This window comes from Ctenocephalides felis, unplaced genomic scaffold (assembly GCF_003426905.1).
Source record: "Ctenocephalides felis isolate EL2017-DRISC unplaced genomic scaffold, ASM342690v1 CF-g0.4_SCAFFOLD_03571, whole genome shotgun sequence".
Lineage (NCBI taxonomy): Eukaryota > Metazoa > Arthropoda > Insecta > Siphonaptera > Pulicidae > Ctenocephalides > Ctenocephalides felis.
Genome location: NW_020539725.1, coordinates 42,051,084 through 42,074,691, shown reverse-complemented (window position 1 = coordinate 42,074,691; position 23,608 = coordinate 42,051,084). Strand labels below are relative to the sequence as shown.

Sequence of the window (23,608 nt, the reverse complement as noted above, 5' to 3'; positions counted from 1 at the left end):
AATGTATAGATCTTTCAGTTTAATATTTTATATAATATAATAGTTAACAAAATGCAATATCATGGTAAAAAGCATTAAGCTGATCACAATAAAAAATTCCATAAGCTTCTGGATTTAATAGTTTTTAATGTAGGTAACCGCACAAATATTATTAATTTGCCAACAAAAACTATTTATTGCATCAGTAAAAGTTAAAGTAAAAGTAAGAAGTTGACAAAATAAGAAATTCTTTAGAACAATGTTGACCGCATAAACGGAAAGCTGGCAAAAAAATAAATTCTATGGCGAGTTTTGAATTGTATTGTGCATGTGTAAGCTTATATAATGAAAAATGAAGATTTTTATATTAATTATTCTAAGTATTTATTATAAAATTTTACAATGAATTTTATTCTCATTGATTGCACTATTTTAAACGACTTGATAACAAATAACAAATTTTAATGACTGTCCAATATTTTGATAGAGATAGTGCTTTATTGTTAATAGTGTTTGATAGTGTCTTTGGAAACCTGACTTCTAAAATCTTGAATGCAGTTCAGGGACTCTTGTATGCTTAAAATTTTCTCAATATCAAATAGGAATACAAATAATGAAATTGGAGAATGTATTTTTTACAATTGAGATGGCCACCGGCTCCTTTATGGGAATGTCGACAATGACCGATTTATGTAGAACAGCTCGTCAATTCTGTTGGATATCCATAAAGCAAAAAAGATACTGCAAATCGAGTAAAAAGCCATTGGCACGAATGGACCGAAGACATCATAATTATATCGGTGACGAGACATTTTAAGTCGTTACAAATGTTAATTTAGAGACACTGAAATAGGATGCGTACAATGTTGTGACACGAATTTGTCATTAATCGTATGTGCGAAGTACCGGCACCGATGATTTATGATATCGATAATCAAAAAGCATTTCAGAGTTAGATAGAAAGCTAAAGTAAGAGTGTTGTTGAAAATAAATTAACATTATCGTTGTTGTGATTCAAGTTTATGGGTTATAAAGCATCATTTGGATGCAGGTAAGATGAAATTTAACTAAAAACAAAAAAAAAACTAACGACGAAGAAAGACTAAAATTAGTACCATGAAAATGATGATATCACAATTTTCTAGGATTAATTTTAGGAGCAAAATAATTTTTTATAAATAATATTGACTATAAATCGCATAGCACACGTTATTCCCCTACCACTACCATATAACAGATTTTTTTTTCTAAATAATATGCATTTTCAGGGCCGGTCCAACCTTGAATACCATTTATGCAAAAAATGCGGGCGCATGCCTTAGGGGCGCCAAAACGAGATTCGGACATAAAATTCATAATATAGTTATTTCAATACCATTCAAAAAATATATAATATCTTTAAATCTTTTAGTAATCTTGGAAAATATTTTTTTCAAATTTAACTTTAAAATAACTATCTGATATACGATGGGAAAGTATAGATGAATACATACACTTCGGCCTTTACTATATCAATTAGGAGAAGTTTATGATGCAATTTTAGATAAGGGCACCCGTGAATCGCCTTGATCTTCTAAATAAATTTAAAATCAATGTATTTTATGCGCATTTAGATTATATCTAAATGTTTGTGTACTAAATCCAAGTTTATTAAAAATTATTTTAAAAAATTAACGTAAATATTTATATAATTTTAATGATAAACTGTTCAAAAAGTAAAATAAGTAGGGAAACGCTAGAAAAAAATTGCTAGAAACGGTGGAAAAAAGCTGCAAAACCGACTTAGACGGTTGTAAGTATAAAAACAAATTGTCAAACAGTATTTGGTAAAACTTAGCCATTTCACGAAAGAAATAATTTGCTATGGCAAACACGCCATGCCAAACCATAACCTGATCGAGGGATAGCTGTAATTCGAACTTTATTCATATTGCTAAATACTGTTTTGTGATTTTTATGAATTGTCAAACCTATATCTTTTTTTTCACATATCTGCTTTAATGTATCGATCAAAAGAGTATATCTAATTTATGAATAAGTTTAATATCTGATAGTAAATAAAACTATATAACACCCTTAAAGTGTTAACTACCTTGTATATTGAAATATATATTTTTAAATTGAAATTGAATTGAAAAATAAAGTTATTGTTAAAAGTAAATAGCAATATTTTTGGTAAAACATTTTTTGTACCAGCCCTATTTTCGTATTAAGTAATAGAAATTAAATAATTATAAAACATAATTGTGCTTGAATTAGAAGTGTCGATAGCTTAATTTAACATGTTGAAAATGAACCTGTACCTTAATTCGATACGAACTTTTTGGTAAAAGTAATTAGCAATATTTTTGGTAAAATTAACAATCCTTCACACCCGCCCCATTTTCAAAATAAATAATTAAAAGACATGTAACCTGTCTCCTAATTTGGCAATATAAAATAGAGTATTAAAATAATATTCATCACGAGCCAACTCAGAACGCATCTCCAAACACATATGTGTTGTCCAAATATTATTGAACATTTTAAATAGAAAGATTTATTATTTATTCGAACAACTTTAACAACAATTCGAACAACAATTACTTCTCTCTTTCATATGAAAACTCTCACGCGTCTAGTTCAAGAATGCACACTGCGTGTATTTTATTAAATATCTTCAATAGAAAAATTAATGAATACGATTTATTGCTAGAAATTTGAATGAAGATAGCAAAATGATGTGTAGGAGAAAACGCCGCGCCCTTTTGAGAACGACAGTGAATTATGGAAATTAATGGACTTTATTGAAATAAAACGTAGAAGATTGAGATATTGAGATAATATGGTTATTGATGTTTTCGAAATCAGGTCCATAATTCATCAAGCATGTTCTGCTGCCCTGGATTTTAGTTCACTTCCCTACATTCTCGTTATCAAATATTTATCCCATTTTTTCGCATATTATACTTGGCTTCCAATTCCTTGCATTTATCCTTATTTTTTAAACAAATTGCCAATAATCTGCAACTTCCTTCGTCCTAGTATTTTTAGTTAGAAGACAAGTGCAGATGATTCGTAATTTGTTTAAAAAAAGGGATAAATTAGCAGCAGTGACGAATATTACTAAGTTTCCAATATTTCATTTTATATTAATTTTTGCCGAATTAGGGGACAGGTTAAAATGTAACCTGTTACATCATACTTTCGACACTTCTAACACTTCTATCGTAATTAAAGCACAATTACATGTTTTTTAATTATTTAATTTCTTATGCTAAATCATATTTTGTAACACAATAATAAATATATTGCAAACCACAGGAATCAAATCAAAACAGGATTATTTTCAAATTGTCATTAATTACAATAAATATTTAACTAGTTAATAATTTCGAATGAAAACTTTCTCTCAAGTGTTTTATAGATTTATTTACACAATTGAAAATAAATAGAGAACCATAAAATATCGATTAGTAATTACTATACGAACCATTTAAGTTGCTTAAAAAAACATTAAGTTTTATTGCCATAATTGTGATCGTTGTTTAGAGAGTACTCTAAAAAACTTATTATTAAAGCACAGATTTCTAGTTAATGTTTTATTGCTAATTTGTTCAAAATTTGCTTTCTTAACAAAATTAATCAGAATATAACCGATAGCAAATGTGTCATGAATACGATCGACAATGTGCAGAGAATATTCTTTTAGCGAATAAACCGAGTGAAATCTAGGCTTTGTCGCTACTGTATAGATCTCTAACTGTAAAAATATCATGCATTTCAAGTACCGTTTAGAAGTAAATATATTATGATATATTTATTAAACAATAAATATAGTTCGCAGTAATAAATAATTTCTGAACTATACATCTTTATAACAACAAACATGTCAGCGCATAAATTTTCTCATTCAGCTTTCATAGTGTTAACCCTATAAAAGAAAATGAAACCTGGAGGGAATGAATCATTAATCTTATAAATGTATTACTAGATTAGATTTTTCAATATTAGCATTTCAGTATAAATAATAGACTATAATATATCATAACAAGCTTTTCTGTCAGCATTTTTAGTCGTTAAAATAACGGAAGAAGCTCAAAATTGTTAATACAGATGTAATAAAGAAATTGTACTAAAATAAATCTAAAGTGAGGTTAAATTTCCGAGATTAGTCTTAATAATAAGAGTCATGAAACTTGGTTGTTATGGCAACAATATGTTATGCTCCTTCATTCATATAAAATAGTAATAAAAACTGTCAAAATGCTATGTATTTGCTATGAGATCAGACACATAAAATCTAACCTCTCGCATGTATTTCAATGACACATCAGAAAAATACACTTATAATATTCTTTTATTGACATTTGTGCGTTTTTAGGTTAGGATTTATATCTAAAAAGCCTGACTTCAAAATGACCATATAGCAATTAACAGTTCTTAGTACCATTTTATATGAAAAATCGCAGCATATGCCATACCAAAGCTATGTTGCAGTCTATTTTATCGAAGATTTGGCCCCTTAATTTCACAATTTTAACATATTTAATGTCTGTAACTCTTAATAGAACTCTTTTCTCAAATTCAAAAATAATTATTAATTGAAAATTTTAACATATTTAATGTCTGTAACTCTTAATAGAACTCTTTTCTCAAAATCAAAAATGATACTTCCACTTATTTCACAGTCAGGATTTTTTGTTCTGAATATATCAAATTGTTAAAAAAAATCTCAATATCGATTATCTTGGTACCTTATATACCGATGTTTTAATCACATAATAATTATTTGTTTGTTTAGTATTAATTTAGAGTATTCGGCTTCCGAAATCTTGCATACGTAGCATATAATTTGAAACAAATCTTCAAATTAGCAAGAAGTCATATTTTTTTATTCTCATACCAAAACTGAAAGTAAGTTCATGAAAGCAAAACTGCATTTTACAAGAATTATGCAAAATAAGTGTTCCTTTAATGTTCTAATACTCATTCGTGAAAATCAAATGGATATAAAGTGTCGTAGTATTTTTGTGCGTGAGATAAATATCGTAATATTATATGTGTCCGAAAGTTAAGTTATTAGTTAAAGTTAGGTTTATTTGACCAGCTTCCAAATACCGATTATGTATATGTAGAACATTATTACTTATTTATCAGAGACAATTGTATCTTTTATGCCAAAAATGTAGGTCTGCCCAACGATTCTCTCAGCCCAAATACACCTACACTAATTAAAAATTCACGTAACCGAATGCATAAATTTACCTTCCGAATAAGCAAGTCTCAGAACTTTCATTTTCATCCTTTTAACATATTCCCAAGCTCAAATATATAATCAATGTTGATGCATTGTCTATTGTTAGTCTTCTTTTTCACGGTTACAAATTACAAATCAGAAGTTGACCAACGCATTCATTATGTGTTAAATTTAATTTCCATGTTAAGCAAACTGGCTGGTGTAATGTAGCTTTTCATCAATTTTTAAAATCTGCTGTAAATGGGTATTGTTTAAGGATATTGCAAAACAACGTCTTATGATTTGTGAGATAGTAATTACCACTGAAATTAATCAACTGAGTAATTAGACTGCATGTTGTAATTTTTGCATTGTCAGAAGTTGTAAATTTTGCATATATGATTTATGTTAACAAGAAAATTATGGCTTTTGAACCAGTAGAAATAAAACCTTCGAGATATAGTATACTAACTAGGTATAATTGTTCTTAATAAGAAGAACATTTTATAGCAACGCTAATTTAGTTGTCCATTTCAATAGAAGAATCATGGATCGAATAAATAGTACTTTCAGACCCCATATACTTGTTTATTTCATAATAACACGAATTGGTGTATTGGGAATGGAAAAAAACTGTTGATCAATAATAATCTGCGAAAAAAGTGCTAGTGTCGGCCAAACTTAGAAATATAGTACATAAAATTATAAAAGCTACATTTATGTTCAAACATCCTCCTCATAACGAATTTTTAAACAACTTATTGTTATAAAAAAGTGAATCTATAAAAAATGTAATAATTGGATTGCACAATATAATATATATCATATTATAGTTTTATCTAAAAGTAACGTTATTCTTTTCCTTGGAATTTCTACAAGATCCGCCTTTTTATCATAAAGCTTAATGTTAGATATTGTTCAGAACATATAGAATAAATTTGTCCAATTATTTTTTATTTATCAATTTGTTCAAGGCAATTCAGTTAAAGATATTTTTTATTCTATAAATAAATGGAATGTATGATTGTATGATCTCATTTTTAAGGCAAGGATAAATTTAAATTCGCATGATTCACGATTTTGTTTAAAAAGTTTTTTTTAGAATTTTTGGTTCCTGATTATTATCATGAGTAGTTTCTTATTTTACTGGATAAGTAAATAAATAAGATTTCGATTTTACATACATTTTCAAAGAAATTAAAAGTCTATTCTGTTAAATTTGTGCCTCCTTATATTATTCAGAATTCAAGTATGCAAAGATTTAAAAAAAAAATCAAAATTAAATTAATCCCGTGCGCTATTCAAATAATTTTTTTTTTTTGAATCAGGTGTACTGACATTCAGTAATGAGTTTATTATTCGATTGGATGAGATATTATATCTCATACTAGCTAATCATTTTAGCTCTATATTTTTTGGCGCCTATAAAACTTGTACAAAACTTTTCATTTTTAACTAATTACTATAATTATAAATAGTAAATAATTATTAGTAAAACTAGCACTTGTACCAAGCAGTCAAAAAAAATCGTTTTAAAAGGGAAGTTGGACATAAAAGTTCAAAATTATTAATGTGAGAGAGCATTTGGACTGTGGACTGTATTAAACACTGATTTGTTGATTTATTATGTATTCGTTGCAGTTCTTATTACAATCACTGACTTGTCACTAAGTTATAATGAAAGAAGATATATTTATTTATTATTTATTATACATGATGTTAAGCGGACTTTACTTTTAGAAGTGTACAATTAGTTCCATTAAACTCTCCGCTACACCCTCTACCAGGGGTAGCAACCATCCCGTGTAAAAGCTCAGTGCCATGAAGATTGTCACTTTCATGGCCTATATAATAAAACGAAAATACGTCCAAACATCATTTTTTAGATATTTTACAGGTAGTTGTAATTTTATTATAAAGTAATTATGAAGATTCAATTTAAAGCTATACTATAACCAGGGACAAAAGATCTAAATTCGAAACAAATATTGCTCTTAGAAGGTACCGGGATACAAGTGGAAATCCTGGGACTGCCCCGGCCAAACCGGGACGTATGATCACCTTGCTTATTATTAGACATTGATGTTATATTATTGAAATAAGTTTTGTTTAACTCATAAAAAATGTAACGCCACTGGCTTTAAACTTGATTGCAGTTCTACACTTTAATTGGAAATAATCTTATAGACTGTCTGCCTCTACGCCAAAATGTTTTTCTTTTATTCTCTATTTTATTTACAACTGTCCAGTTAAGGACATTTAATAAATTTGGTAAATTTACAATTATCAGCCGTAAAGGGACATTGTATACTAACTGGGCATGTTGGAAAAACAACTCAATAGTTATTTTCCCATTCGTTATAATATCAACAATATTAAGTTATTTCAATGACTAAGTTATTTCAATCTACGCCAAAATAAATGCTAAAACTATTAGTATTTCCTGAATCGTAAGGCAGATGACTAAACATGATTCCCAATAATTTATAGAAAATGAAAAAAAAAATCTACACTTTTCAAATTGTTATTCTATAAATCTAAGCCATCTATTTATCTTTCGATTTCTCATTTCGTCGATATGCCACATGTATAGAATACGAATGTAATAGCATATAGTAGGACCCGATGCATAATAGTCGCATATTCCGTCTATTTTGTTTTCCGTCCGCACATAAATGTATCGCGCGTGATCTATGATGCGCGCTTTACGACGCGCTCGTTTCTTATATTGCGCGTTCCTGTCAACTATTGCACATCCGTCCGACCGAAGAAAGTTTATGATCCGCGAGTTTGTATTTGCGAGGCGTCTTAACAATTGGAGAAAATTTTTAGAAATATCCGATTAACTATTTCAAGTATTTACGTGAAATGTATTCATTCTAATGTTTTTGTTCAATCGGAATTGGTCACAGGAATAGCTAAAGAAAGTCTTCGATAACAACTGCAGGTGATAACAATTCAGCTTCTTGTACGCAAGCCAAGTAATACACAGCGTTAAGTTGTTTTTCTAAATCCCAAAAAGAGAAAATATTTTTTACCAAAGATTAATATGCGATAAATTTATATTTTCTTTATGTTATTGAAAACAAATTTTAACTAGTGGGGCGCATGGCATCATGCCTTAAGGCAAATTGCTAGACTTTCTGTACCTAAAATGATTTTTTTAAAAGATTAACATTTTTGAAAAAAAAAATTAAACTGAAAAAATGTATTTTTGAGAAACTATAAATTTTTGACAAAAATTTACATTTTTTTGAAAAAAAAAAAAAGACTTTTTGAAGAAAAATTTATTTTGAAATATTTTGGAAATTCTGAACTTTTTTTTCAAAGCAATCGTACTGCTTTAACTGCATAGAGACGAAATATAGAAGCGCGTAAGCGCCGGGTCGCCGTCTAACGGATAAAAATTGATACTGAACCCATAGGAATGTAAACAAAATTTATACTTATTGTTAAAATCTCTATAAAATATGTGATAATTTGATGTGCATATGTCTAATGATCATTTTTGACCGCCAAATGGCACTGTTTTCACTTTTTTTACTATATCTCCAAAACCGCTAGGATTGCCTCCATGAAAATTCGATCAGTTCTTCATCTTTAATACAAGTAAAATGTTTTTTGAATTATTCAAATCGGACGTTCCGTTCTCTTAAAAACTGAGTTACCGTTTTTTGGCACTTTTTGCTCCATATCTTGGGAATGGCTAGACCTGCCTTCGCCAAAAACAAATCAGCACGTCTCCTTATCAATACGAATCGAACGTTTTTTCAATTATTCAAATCGCTTCATCCGTGTTCCCGAAATCGTCGACCACAATTTGTATCCGCACACACACATACACGCACACATACACATACACACACATATACATACATCCATTTTTTCTAAGGTATGCCAAAATATTCAGAAACCTCTGAAACGTAAAGATATCTAAAAATTTTCATTTTCGATTTTTTTGCGATTACTTTAACTTGCCCTACGGGAAGTTAACAAATGGCCACGTTTTATAAAAAATCAATTTTAAGGTAGATTATTTTAAAATCAGACGAGCAGCTACGTAGAAATTGAAAGCTATCGCAATGTTTTATTTTACAAGTTTTTACTAGTTTCTCAAAGTAGATTATTTCAAGTGCAACAAAAGATAGTACCGTATTATTTGAGAATTGTCCATCAATTAACAAAAAAATAATTTGGATTCGATATAATATCGGTTGCAAAATTCATATTATTAGAATTTCAGTGATTTTATTTTTTTTGCATATATATGTTATGTATAAAAACAAAATGAGTCTTGGGACGACATATAAGGTGACCGATTTGAACGGGACAGTCACGAATTTCCACATTGTGTTTTTCTAAAAAAAAATTTTTCCCGGACTAGAGCTTTTGTGATAAATGATATATTCGATGAGTATATGAAACAATGCATAATGAATGAGAAAATTGCCAAATACAAAATTCCAAATGTGGGTCAAAATAGCCTCTCAGACTAAGAAATTTGAGCTTTCATTAAAAATTCATTTTATAAAAATATAATAACTATCCCTTTGACTTATGCAGGCAGCACAAGTGATAAGCCTTAGATTTCATAATCATATATATTTTCACTTATAAGGAGTTTCCTATCTTGTGTCATAGTTCTAAACACAGCCCAGCTTATATCTCAATAAATTTGAAACCAAACTTAGCGATTGAATGGTTTTCCTTGAATATTGACGCTATAAAATAAATATTGCTGATGATTTATTACTTCATAAAACCCAATAACTGTCACTGTGTTTAAAATTGGCTACCTCATCAAACACAAATACGACAATAATTGCTGATTTTATGCCAGAAAAGGCATATAAATAAAATTTTAACAGCAAACGATTTTACTTGCAGAATAGTAAAATAACAAATGATTATTGCGATATTCCAAGTAATCTTTCGGTACAACGTGATTATTAGAGTCGAATGGTCTGCACAAATCTACATAATCGCTTTGAGTACAATAAAGCCCGAGTACTTTATCATAAGAATCTGAAAACTTTCAAAATGTCATGCGCGACCCATAAAGTGTTAAATTAGAACCAATCAAGTATCATTTATTATAAAGATTTTCTGACAACGCATAATTATGTATAAACACAATTCATTTTGGTAGAAAATTTTAAAATATAGTCAACACAAACGAATACTTTAAATAACAAAACGCTTTCTGCATATAACAATATACATATAGTGATTATCATTTGTTAAAGTTAATTAAATAACAATACAATTACAGCAGAAATAAATCTGAACATAAGCAATATAAGACGTTCTTTACAGAAAATAAATTGATTCTATGATTTACCAATATTCTGTAAAAATTAACTAAATTAAACTTCATATTCGCTTCACATCATAATTTTGAAAATTTATATTGCTGCATATCTATAGTTAGTAATTTATATTTTAGTAATAAATATTTTATGTTATTATCGCTATGCTCTTTTATTTTCGTTTCTATAAAGCAAATATTTTCGTATGAATTGTGTTTTCAGAGCAAAATAATATTTTTCGAAATAGTTGAAATAATATATTATTATCATTACTTCAAATTTTATTTGAAAAACAGCGCAAGAACTATGAAAACAAATGTTTTGCAATTATTGAAGAACATAAATCATGTAACGAAAAAGTTACATGGTTGAATTCCTTAAAGACTCATGACATTCAATTTTTCTAAATGATTATGTAAGCAAAAATAATTAAATTACAAAAATTAAGTGATCCCATAATCTTCCAATGCTTATATAAACTGAAAAAATTTCACCAATCAGCCAAACAATAGATCATTATCTCAATAAATGATATTGATTTCAGACGAATGATTCCAGACAAATGAAATTATTACATTGTCACGTCGTCATATTATATGACCTTTAGCGTGAGATGAGCTTTGTAGGTGCTATCTCCTTCAACTATAAACAGAAAGTAAAACTTTCTAAATTCTCCATCAGTATTCCAAGTATTTACTTCCTTGATAAATTTGACCCTTGAAAATGCGCGTAGTACTAGTATGGGTATTTGCGATTTGTTGTATCGATTTAAGTGCATTGTCATTATTCGTGAGGTCAGATAAATCGCAGACGAGTGAGAATTTGATTTCCTTCTAATGAATATGTCTAGCTATAAAGAATTTAATACATTACCATGTCAATGAAATCATTCATGCGATTCCTGCAAATTCTATTAAATCTGTGGTGTAAATTATGTCGGCCTTTACCAATATAATCAAACTCCTAAAGTGTAAGTTTTAACATTTAAATTGTTTCCGTCGTTATTAAATTATTATTCATATTCCAAAATGGCACTTTACTCGTTTTTTTAATTACTCTTATTATTGAACAACTGAGTAAAAATAATTTTTAAGAAAGTCGTCACGTAGTCGTAAGTAAATATTTGAATGACGAGAGCAATTTATTTTTTCGTTCTTATTTAGTTTTCATTAATATATTTAATATTGAACATTATTTCAATATTATCGATTATATTGTATACAAACTTATGAATATTTATATGACAGGTAACAATATGCTCAGCGGTATTGCTTCAACTTGCGCGATGTGAACCGCCTGTTCCACAAGATTCATATTCTGCGCCACCAGCATCGTCATATGCGCCACAATCATCTTATGGCCCGCCACGACCCCAGTACGGCCCTCCACCACGTCCGAGCTACGGACCACCAAAACCAAGTTATGGTCCACCAAAACCCAGCTATGGACCACCACCAAAACCAGTCTACGGACCACCAAAACCTGTGTATGGACCACCGAAACCAAGTTATGGTCCGCCACCAAAACCAAGCTACGGCCCTCCTCCAAAGCCAGTATATGGACCACCAAAACCTAGTTATGGACCACCACCTAAACCAAGTTATGGCCCACCACCTAAGCCTGTATATGGACCGCCAAAGCCTGTTTACGGACCACCAAAACCAAGTTATGGTCCACCCCCTAAGCCAAGTTATGGTCCACCCCCTAAGCTAAGTTATGGACCTCCACCAAAACCAAGCTATGGACCTCCTCCAAAACCAAGCTATGGACCTCCTCCAAAGCCCAGCTATGGACCTCCTCCAAAGCCCAGCTATGGACCTCCTCCAAAACCCAGCTATGGACCTCCTCCAAAACCCAGCTATGGACCTCCTCCTAAGCCCAGCTATGGGCCTCCACCAAAGCCAAGTTATGGACCACCTCCAAAACCCAGCTATGGTCCGCCTCCAAAACCAAGTTATGGACCACCTCCTAAACCCAGCTATGGTCCACCTCCAAAACCAAGTTATGGACCACCACCTAAGCCAAGCTACGGACCGCCTCCAAAACCAAGCTATGGACCTCCGCCACAAAAACCACACTCAACCTATGGCCCGCCGCCAAGCAACAACTATGGCCCACCGCCGTCTAATAACTATGGTCCCCCGCCGCAGCCTCCGTCGACCAATTATGGTGCACCTGGACCATCAGCTCCATCACCAAACTACGGAGCACCTCCATCCAATAACTATGGTGCACCTCCGCCTTCCAATAATTATGGAGTTCCTGCATCTCAACCGAGTAGCAGTTACAGTGCTCCTTCAGCACCATCCGGTGTTTATGGTTCACCCTCAAACCCCCCACAAGATAGTTATGGTGCACCAGCATCAGGATTACCATCCAGCGACTTTGGCCAATCCGGACATTCGAATTTTGGCTTAACAGCACCACAACAAAATTCTCCGCCATGTTTTAGCTGTGGTGGTCAAGGCGGTGGATTATCCAGTAGTTATAATGCGCCTTCCGGTGGTTTCGGAAGCTTCACGAATAATTTCAATACACCCAGTAGTAATTATGCGGCTCCACCAAAATACACACCACCAAAAACTTCATACGGTGTACCGGTATCCGGCTTAGGATTGTCATCTCTGGGAGGAAACTTCGGCAGCTCCGGCTCATCTGGATTTGGACAAAGTGGACATGGTAGCAACTCGTTCTCCAGTAGCAATTCATTCTCAAGTGGTGATTCTTTCACTGGTTCTAACGGTGGTGGAGGTGGGGGATCATTCTCCAGTGGTGGTTCATTCTCAAGCGGTGGGTCATTCTCAAATGGCGGATCATATCAAGCACCCAGCGATAGTTATGGAGCTCCATCCGATTTCCTAAGCACTTTTGAAAAATCAACAGACTATGCCAATGATTTCCAAGATAATCTATCATTAATATCTCAGGAACAATCTTCATTTATTCATAGCAGCGACTTGCCAGTCCAAGGACTAGGACAAACCAATAATTTTGATTTATTAGGAGGACCATATGCTGAACCACCTTCTTTCAGGCCAGCATTCAAGGATCCATTTTTAGCAGAATCGTCAGATATAAGTGCTGTTGTTACCAAACCAGACACAGTAAAGATAAAAGATGATGTATTAGCAACAATAAAAACTCAATCCAATTATAAAAAAGAAACTAATACATCACTGAAAAATGAAAAATCAAAATTGGATGTACTCTCTTTAAATTATTATGATGATATGCAAGTGTTAGGACAAAAATCAGCCGCAAAAGGAGAACTGGCAAAAACCATAGAAAATACAAAATCTAATTTAAATGAATGGAGAGAATTGCCAAGTAATCATAAGTATGACACAGTGAGTCGATAGTTATTTTTGTTGTTAGAAAAAAACTGTTTAAATAATACTTAAGGTGTCATAATATAATTATAGGATAGATGTAAGGTCATCATACAATCAAAAATATCAATCATAATGTGAACTCATTCAAAAAATATTTTTATATAAACTGCAGTCATTATCCAAAAATTTAAAAAATCATAAACAAATTTGTTATATTCTTTGTATGTATTAGATATTCTTAAATAAATTTTTTATATAGTAACTATGCTTTATTGAAAAAAAAACAATCTATCTCCTAATATGAATAATTCAAATTTAGTAAACAAAGATTTTCTCAAATTATTGGAAATAAATACAGCTTATTATTTATTAATTTATGATTCCTTGAAAAACAAACTACTGACTATCTTACCTTTTTATCAATAAATGACTGCCACTGCTGCGACTGGGAATACATTTGAAAATCATTAAAAAATACTGGCCCTGAGGAAGTTTCCGGCAGATCAGGAATATTGGCATTCAAGGATAGAACTTGTCTAGTTTTATCAAATAATGCTTTCATTACAGGCATCAGAAATGAATATTGTTCAGAGTTTCCAACTGAAATTTATATAATATTTAATATAGATTAAATGGTAGAAAAGTAATTGAAAAAAGAATCATGAACATATTTTTATCTATAATATATATATTACCTTCAATTGCTTTTTGCAGTGTATTATTTAGCTCATAAAGAAGATAGGCAGCTTCTTTCACATCTGTGACCTGCCTTGTGTGCAAAAGTGCATGTAATTTGGCAGAAGCCATTGCAACCAGTTCAGAACAACTCGAGGAAGAACATTTGACTAGAACGCCTAAAGATAATCGCGCCATTTCACCCCAATCTTCACTAGGAGCATCTTGAAAAACCAACAACGCATCTATAAATAAACAATATATATTCCGGTTAACATATGATATTTGTATTTTATTTTTTTATTCATTCATATTTCAATGAATTCTTACTAAGTCGAAAAGTTTCTGCAATTCATAGTGAATACAAGCATTTTAAAAAAATACTCCTCATACAGTGGGGAGTTTGGCATTCAATAAATATTTAAAATTAAAATTAATAGAATATTTAGAATAAAAGTGCATAAAATCTAAATGCATTAATTTAGATGCAAATATATATTTTTTTTATAGCTACAACAAGGCAAATGATCACATTAATAAATTTATTGCAATAACGCCATTAAAGGCAAAATGATGCAATTTTTTCTTGAAATATAAATTATATTTCTAAAAACTTACCAAGAAGTGCAAGAACGCCATCCAGCAATTTCACAGAACATTTTTTGGAATCATCCTCATTTGGATCCAAAACAACCAAATCAAACACCATTCTCATAAGTTGAGCAGCATTTTCCTGATGCATAGGCGTTCCCGCACCTGCTGCACCATCCGTCAGGTCAACTAGAGATGCTTGGACTCCCATCTCTAACAAATGTAACTTTAATTCTAAATGAGAGCAATAAAGTTCATTGTTGAGACCCAAGAGGTTGATACAAGCCATAACTTGACCTCTCTCCTAAATTGTAAATAGTATATAATTAATATAAATCTAACACTCCGTAGTGCATGTATAAAAATACAATACCTTCCAAGAATCTTTTGTTGAACCTTCAACACCACGCCATAATACTGTAAATAAAATATTTGTAACTAAGTAGCATAAGTTTTCTTCTTTATCGAGAGCTTTTTCTTCTCTTAATTGTTGCAATGCCAGGGCTTCATTCCGAGCTACCTGTGAAAAAAATTCTTGAAATTAGATCATTCCCAATCAAAAAATATTATGAGTAATTTTAAATATCGATACATACTTTATCTTTGTTTAAAGTGCTCTGACTAGAAATTGCTGAATTTGTGCTCTCGGCATCCAAATGCTGATTCACAGGAAGTGAAGACAAGTCTTCGGTACTACTGCTAGATGAAGAATTTTGGCTACCCCATATGATTGTATCATCTCCAGTCACTTCAAATCTTGGGGTGAGCTAAATAAATAGTACAAATGTAATAAAATAATATTAATAAGACATACTCTTCCTAAGATTACTATAGAAACTCAAATGAAAATCTAGTAAGTATGAAGAAAATTTTTAATAATTTGTTATATTTTTATATGGTATGTTGTATGCAGACAAATAAAACATTCAGAAATTCGTAATATTAATAATCTAAGAGTTAAGTAAAAGGAGTAGAACTATAGTCCAAATTAAGTATGAATACGAGGTCTGTTCAAAAAGTACCCGGAATTTTCGTTTTTTCAAAAAAATATTTATTTATTCGTCTACATTAATGTGGTCCCCTTCAAAGTAGACCCCCCCAGATTTAATACACTTATGCCAGCGTTTTTTCCAATTTTCGAAGCACCCTTGATATTCACTTTTTGATATGTCCTTGAGCACTCTCAGCGATTTTCTTCAATCGAGGAAAACCGCCGTCCTTTCATGGGTCTCTTCAACTTTGGAAATAGGAAAAAGTCACACGGAGCCATATCTGGTGAATTTTTGCACTTTGCAACACTTTATTTCATTTTTTACGCAAAATTTAATACAAATTCTTTGACTTTTCAATTCTTCCATTGTAAAAATCGCCGAGCTCAGAAAAACACGTCGAACCTTAGCGACTACCACAGACAAAGTAAACAGTGAATATAGCTGAAAATTTCATCATACTTTAGGGGCATGTATACCAACACAATAAAAAAAAAAAATTTGACGATCAGACACTCCAGACCCGCGAAATTTAATTATTAGTAATTCCGGGTACTTTTTGAACACACCTCGTATGATTTATAATTCTATCATAATTTATTTTGTGAAATAATATTCTTACCTCTGATGATTCTAGAGAATCACTATGAGTATCAGTACTTCCTACAAGACTACGCTCTAAAGTATCCTGAAGATTGCTGGTATGTTGTTTGATGGCACTATATACAGATGATATGTTACCTTTTACAGAAGTTAAATTATCTACTACAACCTCTGATACAGATCCAGCAATATCTAAAACAAAAGAAATATTTAATAAAATGTGATAAAACAACTTTAAAATATTTGAAATTAGTTGAATATTTCAATGTCTCAATATAATCATAAAAATATAATATAATCACTCATAAGTTTTTCTATTTTAATTAATAAATTGATGTAAAATACAATAAATTTACTAAAATAGTGTCAGTTTTTTTCACATTTATGTATTACAATATTCATTCATATTCATAAAACTGTAAGTTTAAATTTGCTTTATTAGTTTAATTTTTAATGATGAATCAATAACTATTAAAAACGTAAAATTATGAATATCCTAAAATAATTTACCAATAATTTCTTGCTCTAAGGCAGTTGCAACTTCAGTGACCTGAGCAGTTAAACTAGGAGGTCCATGAACATCTTCTATTTCAGTAAGTTCCATATTTATCTCATCGAAAGCCATCAAATCTGATGCTACTTCAGCAAGTAATGTATTTGGAGGGGCTATTGGAGAACTGATTGGTCGTTTTATTAAAAGTCTCATTATGGAATCTTGCCAGCCAACCTACATGCCAATATCAGTATTAATTATTATATAACGTCTCTTGCAAAATATATTTGAATAATAATTTAAAATCGAATTACCTGTTTAGCTATCAAAAATGGTGCATTCTCATTCATAAATGTGGTTGCCAATAATTTTCTAGCCATTTCTAATTTAATATCAATATCTGCTAGTGATAAAGCATATAATAAAGATAAAGCACCCGCAAAGCTGCATTCATTTTCTATAAATATTAAAAATTAAAATACAATTTAATCATTGTAAAAATATTCATGTATTACATATTAATAAAATTAAAGATTCTAATTACCTATAAGAAGCATTTGATCTAGTAGCATCACGGATACCTCCATAACCAAATGCTCAGATGGCATTAAAGATATTAATCCTGGATACATGCTCACTGAACCGAGAAGTTTTGCATCTTGTAAACGTAAAGACATCTTATGTCTTGAACTCACCCTGTCAGTTCGTAATAGAACATATAGAAACTAAAATTGAGAAAAGTTAGATTAGTACCTATAATAACAGAGAATATTCCAAATTATACTGTATACTAATTGCAAAGCTAACAATTTTTTTTATAATAAATATCATGTTTAGTATAGAAAAATTACATCTTTATAAGTATTTTAAATCAACTTTTAATTATCTATTATTAGGAGTTACAGAGGCAACATGCTACTTTATTTTTGTTTTGTTTCCTATGTGTTTATAATAATTTTTTGTTAAACGTAATGAAGTATTCTTAAACATAAATGTAAAATAAAATTTTAAAGTGCTGAACGCATATTTAAAAATTACCTTTAAAAGTTTCTGCTTGAACTCGACTGAGAATGTTTTATCTTGTAGCAAAGCATATAATAAATCAGCAGCATTAGGTTCATACATTAGTAAATAGATTTGATCTCTGCAGTTCTTAGTTTCCAAATGTGATAATAACATTTCCAACATCTCTATTAACAGACATTCTTCCCTTACAGATGATAAATAATTCAAAATTGCTTTCACCTCCTGAAAATACTCACATTAATACAACAATATAGCAAAATATTCCTTACATTTTTCTTGTGTTTATACAAACCTTAACATTGACTTCTTTAGCAATATAAAATTTAACAATTCCCAGTAATGAAACTCTTATCGTCTTTGCATCATCAGCACTTAAATTCTCATAGCTCACAAAAAACTCTCTGATCACATCCAAAAAGAACTGAATTCCAAACTTCTTCCGAAAATATTTTCTATCTTCTTTAATTATTGTCGAAATATACTGTATGTGCCCAATTCTTATATGAAAAGCACTTCTCGACCATATTTTAAAATTAAACACAACCATTTGATAAAAAGTTTTAAGTAATACTGAATTTTCGTTGGCTTTGCAACTTTCAATTAATAACTGGACGGCCATTAATACATTAACATCTATCAATGATGAATCACATTGTAATAATAATGCTCCAATTATTGGAATACCTTCATTTTGTAGTAATTGTTCTTGATTTAGTGTGTGTGATGCTAATACATTTCGAAAAAACCCTAAAAACATTGCAATTGGAGTCTGATCAAGTTTGTGATCTGAAATAAAAAAGTCAAAATTAAACCATAACATAATTGAGATTTTTTTTTCCCAATAAATGACCAAAAAACACTAATTCAAAATTTTAATCAAAATATTAATTAAAATATTGATTAAAAATATAAAAATATAAAGTTAATTTATTAGATTTTATCAAATGATTAAAAATATGTTTGAATATAAAAACATATCTATTTACCCATACTAGCACTGGACGGAAGTATTTCCCATTCTACCATATCATCAGGAGAATTAGGACTTTGTTTAAGAGTACTACTAGACATATGAGAAATTAAATGCATAATGTTTCTATCTTGATCCTTCACATGGCCAGCAAACTCTAGGAATGGCAATAAACTATGGATGCCCCCAATGCCATTTAAAACATCCTAAAAATTTGGATATATTTTATCTAAATATTCAATCATATAATTTATTATAATTTATTATTTAAAATATGTACACTTACTTGAATGTGTTGGGTATGACATATCTTGGCCACAACATGTCCATTATATTTGTGTGCCGGTGCAAGATCAATGCAAAGATTATCCCAGCAAGCAGTAGGAGAAAAGCAAAATATTAAGCGATTCAAGAGATCAGAACCTTCACTAAGCTCGTCGTTTGCCAGCAGCATACGAAATGACGGTCCTGAAATAGAATCACATCTTTACTATTTTGTGAAAAAAATTATTTTAATCATTTGATTATTAAAACAAAGTTCAAAATTTTCATAATATTGTTAATGCACCGTATAATGAGTGCTGTATTAAAAACAAAATGTAATACCTGCTTCAAAAAGTGTTTTTGCTTGGGACATTGTTACTGGCTCCTGTAATAAACAAGCTAAACCTAATTGTCCCTTCAAACAACAAGGGATTCCCCACACAGAATCTTGCATACCAGAAGGAAAACTTCTCACATGGGGATCTAGTGTAGTTTTTGTTCTAAGTGGCATTGTAAAATAATTTGGTACCTAGACTCAACAATAAAGTATTACAATTTCAAACAACACACTCTAATTCAAATATAATCATATTAGATAGTTGGGTTAAATGAAAAGTAGAGTTTTACATACTTGTGAAATTAGTGATGGCAAAAATGTTTTTTCAATAATATTTGGCACTAATCCTTTTTCAGGAGCATCTGTTTTGGTTGCAGTAGAATTATTTTGCTGCTGATTACCAGAAATTCTTTGCACAACTGAACCAATTGTGCAGTAAGAAAATGGCTGTAAATACGCAAAATATAATCTGACATGAAATCATTTCATATTATAAGTTATTATAAAACATAATATTAACGAATTAAAATAGGAAAGTCGCATAACTCTTGTTCATGTTATATAATAATCATCTTTTGTGATGTGGTAGCTGTAACACTTTTATTACATTCGTTTTATTAAACAAGTAACAATAATAGTATTATTTGTACAATTAACTAATGCTGTAAATTTATAATTTTTTCTTACATTCTTATTAAAAATCAAGAGTATAAAGAGATCACCTATATATTAAATAAAATATAAAAATGACACTGAAATAAATTACATGATACTATTGCAGAAATACAAAAATAGTTTGAAAATAAATCAAAATAAGGGTAAAAATAATAAAACTTAAAAACATGATGTGGTAACATAACGTCGACTGCTTGAAATATTTGAACTTGCTATTTCATATTAAAAAGTATAAGATTAATATCTGACCTCAGCAAATGCAGTGAATTTCATGCTAACTGCCAACTTCTGCGTCCCATCAACATATATCGTGACGTTGTTGTGTGCAAACGGCCGCCTGGGTGGTGCCAAGCACACAGTGACGGAATGCCATTTACCATCAGCTAAACCACCAGGACTGCCAATGGAACTGGCGTTTACCGCGGCGGTTAAAAATTCGCGTCGTAGTGAAATGGCGGTGACTAGAGAACCGTCGCGCTGCACAAAAACTTCCATGCCGGTACCTTGAGGCGTAATCAAACTGAAAATGAGAAAAATAAACAATTAGATAGATGTAGACGCACCCTCATTGTTAATAATTCATTTTTATATTAAAATGTCATAGACCTCTAATATTTTAGTATGTCATAAAGACCAGGAACTCATTTGCCATACAAGATAACATTAATCGCCAAAAAAATCAAAATCAAGAATAAATATATTAAGTCCTTTATTATGAATTTAGTTTAAATAGTTTTAGTTATTCAACTTAAAACAAGTTAGGTATTCATATTTGACTTTTTGGTTTTAAACGGCCCCCCAGATCTTTCGATTTGCTTAACATAAATTGAAAACTGCAAGATCTTATTTCAACTCATATCAATTATTGTAAAAACATACTTGAATAATTGCCTCCGAAAATTTTGCCCATCCAAGTCTGAAAGAGGATCTAATCGAATCCAACAGTGAAAGCTAAAGCCGTAGGAACATCCTGCCCATTTTCTAATTTCTGGTACCCTTAAACCATCTAAAAATACATAATGTAAATTAATAATGCAAGTACTTAATACAATTATGTAAAAATATTTTTTATCTTAAGATTTTATTATTATTTTAGTCAATTCTCAATATAAAATTGTTATACCTGTTTCTCCCTGCATATCAATATAACTCCTGCAGATCAATTTTTGATTACGAAAAATTGTAGCAACTGCTTGTAAAAGATTCTTATAATATGGCAACTCAAGTTCCGGCCGCAAAAGTAAAAATAGCATTTTTAATTCATGTGTTGTAATTGAATGCAATGCTAAACTTTCTAATAACTTTATTAACTCAATCGCTGCATTTATTGATAGTTTATCTGGATGACCAAGGACTTCACACACAGCAACAATAATCTTGCTTTCAGCTGCTAATTGTTTGCTGAAAATAATAAAATCAAGATATAGATATAATATAATAATAAAAATTGAGAATTCCGTAAAACAAGAAATAAATAAGGTAATAAGATTACCTTAATAAGCCTTCGGTGCATATTTTGCATATCTCCTCTGAAATCCAAGGCTGATCATGTTCATCCATATCAATGATCCAAGTGATTAATCTTATAAGAATGTGTGAATTACAAATTGTGTTATCATTTCCATCTCCGGTTATCATTTTTAGTAACTGGCATAATAAAGATCTTGATGGTGTCCCAAGCTCAGCAACATATGACATAAAAATATCATAATAGTCATTTTTGATAAAAATTTCTCTAGCAGATACACATAGGTGTGTAATTCGAGATAAACTACTTATACATTCTGTGGCTAGTAATTGATGATCTATATCCCATTCTAAAATCAACAAAAAATAATTTTAAAGCTAGATCTGTTCTTCCATATTAAATTATAATTTCTAGTAATGTGAAATTAATATATATATACGTATAAATTTACCTTTGTATGTTTCGGCAGTGTTACTAACAAATTCAACAAATTAGCATCTACTAAAGCCTGAGCTATCAGAACATTATTAGCACCATTTGTCATTAACAGTTTTACGGAATTAACAATAGAGCATATGGCAATTGTTTTAACATTATCTTGATTATCCTCAGATATTCACTAGATTTTCTTCAGATTGATCAGACAGAAATTTAACAAACGTCGTGTGAAATAAGCTTAGGATTGTAGCTAGTTCTATCTGCCTCTGGTCTGGAGTAGATCTGTGCAGGACCTGCACCATGGCTACGAAACAGCGCAGGGCAATTGTGCGCACTTCACAATCGACGGTTTTTCGTCCTATTACGTCCATAAGAATGCTGACAGTGGCTGGGCAAATGGCACGTTGACCGTTGTGCTTTTTAATTAAAAGAACATATTAAATAAATATATATATATATATTGAAAAAGCTTTGAATTTATCCAAGTTCTAACACAATTGTTGCAAACTTACACACATTAAGAAAAGAGTTGTTATAAAAACCTAATAAAAAACAATTTGTTAATAAGCTTGAAATATTTTAATTACATGCATCATGATGGAGAAGATTTATTATAAAATCGCTAAGCACAAACGTTTTACTTGCACGATGACTTCAATGTATAAATTCAACAACGAAATATAAGTCAAGGATATTAAACTGAAAATTAAATTCTGGGTTTCTAAGTGAACATAAAACTTAAAGTTTTATAAAGTTTAGAGTAAAAGTTTCATAAAGTTTTTTACATAAAATATTTGTAAGAAATAGAATTCAGAACAAATATAAGTCAAACTCATTTTGTCGATTAAATAAAATAAAATTTCACAGATCAAAAAAAAAAAATTTGCTATCCTTTTTTAACTACATATGTTTTTTCTTGAATATATTCTTTGCAAAAGTACTATTAAAATTATTACTCTTTACTATTAGAAAAAATACATGCAATGTGTGTTAATCATTTTTTTAATAACAATGACTTGGGTAATTATTTAATTAATTTTAACCCAAACAAGCTTTATCAATGCCATGCAAAAAATATTTAATGACCAATTTTTAGTAACAGTTAACTCACCCCTTCACTAAGTCTACGAGCCATACCATCAGAATTCCAATTGTCAATAGGTTTATAATTCAAAATCATCTTCTGAAAAATTATAATTTTTCTAATACTTAAAATCTAATCAATCATTACTGTACACAAT

General features: G+C 30.4%; 2 protein-coding genes across 2 annotated transcripts in view; both read right to left on the bottom strand.

Annotated features, from left to right (window-relative positions):
• The window catches only part of LOC113386771 (neurobeachin-like protein 1), a 119,670-nt gene extending 104,157 nt beyond the window's left edge, over positions 1–15,513 (bottom strand). The window contains exons 1-4 of the mRNA XM_026624522.1: positions 15,478–15,513; positions 15,132–15,408; positions 14,534–14,758; positions 14,251–14,438 (exon numbers count right to left, since the gene is read on the bottom strand). Of these exons, the coding sequence (XP_026480307.1) occupies positions 14,251–14,438; positions 14,534–14,758; positions 15,132–15,393 (675 nt within the window). The 5' untranslated portion in view covers positions 15,394–15,408; positions 15,478–15,513. The remainder of the gene's footprint in view (positions 1–14,250; positions 14,439–14,533; positions 14,759–15,131; positions 15,409–15,477) is intronic.
• On the bottom strand, positions 15,442–22,099 carry LOC113386071 (neurobeachin-like protein 1). Its single transcript, XM_026623880.1, has 16 exons — positions 21,954–22,099; positions 21,585–21,862; positions 21,341–21,467; positions 20,711–20,981; positions 20,081–20,233; positions 19,792–19,978; positions 19,472–19,653; positions 19,202–19,391; positions 18,508–19,001; positions 18,228–18,437; positions 17,734–17,914; positions 17,504–17,646; positions 17,207–17,423; positions 16,716–16,888; positions 15,701–15,871; positions 15,442–15,624 (listed from the first exon to the last, which is right to left on the bottom strand). Exons 1-16 carry the CDS (start codon positions 22,097–22,099, stop codon positions 15,442–15,444), a joined length of 3,306 nt encoding a protein of 1,101 aa, XP_026479665.1.
• Positions 22,100–23,608: the final 1,509 nt, after the last annotated feature.